Here is a 1,918-nt window from a genome sequence, read left to right as displayed (position 1 = left end):
AACCAAATTACAGATTCCGCTAGAAAACTGCGAGATGAATTTATTAAGCCTAATTAATCTGCCATTAGTAAATATTTATTGAAGCATCACATTATCAAATCATGGCGTAATTAGGCTTAAAAGATTTGTCTCGTAATTTACACGTAATTTGTGTAATTGGTTTTTTGTTTTACCTACATTTAATGCTTCATACATGTGTCTAAATATTCGATGTAACAACGTGAATTTTTGTTTTAGATATCAAGTACGACGCATTAATTATCATAGGTAAGAAATTTCTTGTGCAGCCCAAAATCTTGTAAAAGTCGATGACACCATTCACTCTCATTTTCATTATTCAAATTCCTTTCATTTACATGTATGTATGCCAAACACATGTATCTAAAAGAAGCCTGAAAAAAAATGATGAGCAGAAAAAAAAATGACAGAAAGACGAAATTAAAGAGGGCTAGCTCATGCATTTGTCTCTCTCTCTCTCACACAACCACTTCACCTTTTTTTTTATCATCTTATATATGTTCTTAATCCTATCTCTAATTGTTTAATTAGGGCACTAATAATCCAATGGTAATAAATCACTAAGTGCAGCTAGCGCCGAGATGAAATTTGTACTCCCTCCATCTCATAATATAATAGATCCCGGTACAATAAATCTCTTATATTATGAGACCGAGGGAGTATGAAACAAGAGAAAATTCAGAAGTGGTTACGTCAAGCCCACGTCAGCTCGTGGTGGTGATCAAACAACGCGATCCTCTGGTACGCGTTGAACGGATCCTCGAACTCCCACGACGTCGCCATCGCCGGCGCCGCCGTGGTGACCATGTCGACGTCGTCGAGCCCCATCAGGTACATCGACTCCGGCCACTCCATGATCGGCAGCAGCCACTCCTCGTCGATGCCGCCGCCGCCGCTCGACGACGTCGACGTGGACGACGACTCTGCCGGCGAGCCGGCGGTGTCGCCGACGACGTCGCACGGCGGCGGGAGGACGATGTCGTCCAGGTGCAGCATGGGCACCTCGTCGGTGCAGAACACGTCGTGGCCGGCGCAGGTGCTCGTCGAGCTTTCCACGGCAGCAGACGACTTCTCCTCCACCTCCTCCTCCTCCTCCGGCACCTTCTGCTCCGGCGAGCCGCCGTCGGCCAGCGGCGGAGCAGGGTAGAGGGGCTTGTGTGTGACGGGGTCGATCCCCATCTTCCGGAGCTTCTTCTTGATGTGCGTGTTCCAGTGGTTCTTGATCTCGTTGTCCGTCCTGCCCGGCAGGTGCGACGCGATCTTGGACCACCTGCACATATATTATTTAGCACTCTAGTCTCATCTCTCGCCACCATGTCGCGAGCTCAGCTCGTCGAGGATCAAACCTGTTGCCGAGCTGCTCGTGCAGGTCGATCACCGTCTTCTCCTCCGTCTCCGACAGGAGACCACGCTTCAGGTCCGGCCGGAGGTAGTTCGTCCACCGGAGCCGGCAGCTCTTCCCACACCGGAGCAACCCTGTTTCAGTTACACAGATACATCAGTCCATTGATCAATGGATCGACCAAATTAAAGAGAGAGACTGAAACTCTGGCGAGGTGGGTGACTCACCGGCGAGCTTGGGGACGGCACGCCAGCAGCATTGGCCGTTGCCGAGGAGGAAGCTGACGAGCTTCTGGTCCTCCTCCGCCGTCCATGGACCCTTCTTCAGCCCAACCTTGTCGCAGCACGGCTGCCTCCCCATTTGCTATCTCAATCGATATATTAAGCTCCTCAAGATCAATCGATCGCCGCAAAGAAGACGAAGAATCAAAGCTACCAAGATGAGAAAAAATTTGCTCGATTTGGGTTAATACTATGGAAAGGCTTTAGGCTTTAATTTAGCAAGATGGTGAGACGACGCCATTGCCACCTGCCTTTATAAAGGGAGGAGAAGATGGAA

At 49.1% G+C, this 1,918-nt stretch overlaps 1 protein-coding gene across 1 annotated transcript; it reads right to left on the bottom strand.

Moving 5' to 3' along the window:
- Positions 1-296: 296 nt before the first annotated feature.
- Positions 297-1,918, bottom strand: LOC4346997 (transcription factor MYB20). Its single transcript, XM_015755455.3, has 3 exons — positions 1,588-1,918; positions 1,365-1,494; positions 297-1,288 (listed from the first exon to the last, which is right to left on the bottom strand). Exons 1-3 carry the CDS (start codon positions 1,718-1,720, stop codon positions 712-714), a joined length of 840 nt encoding a protein of 279 aa, XP_015610941.1. The 5' UTR covers positions 1,721-1,918; the 3' UTR covers positions 297-711.

Source organism: Oryza sativa, chromosome 9 (assembly GCF_034140825.1).
Source record: "Oryza sativa Japonica Group chromosome 9, ASM3414082v1".
Classification (NCBI taxonomy): Eukaryota; Viridiplantae; Streptophyta; class Magnoliopsida; order Poales; family Poaceae; genus Oryza; species Oryza sativa.
Note: the sequence above shows the minus strand (reverse complement) of the source record. Positions and strands in the feature narration are given on the sequence as shown.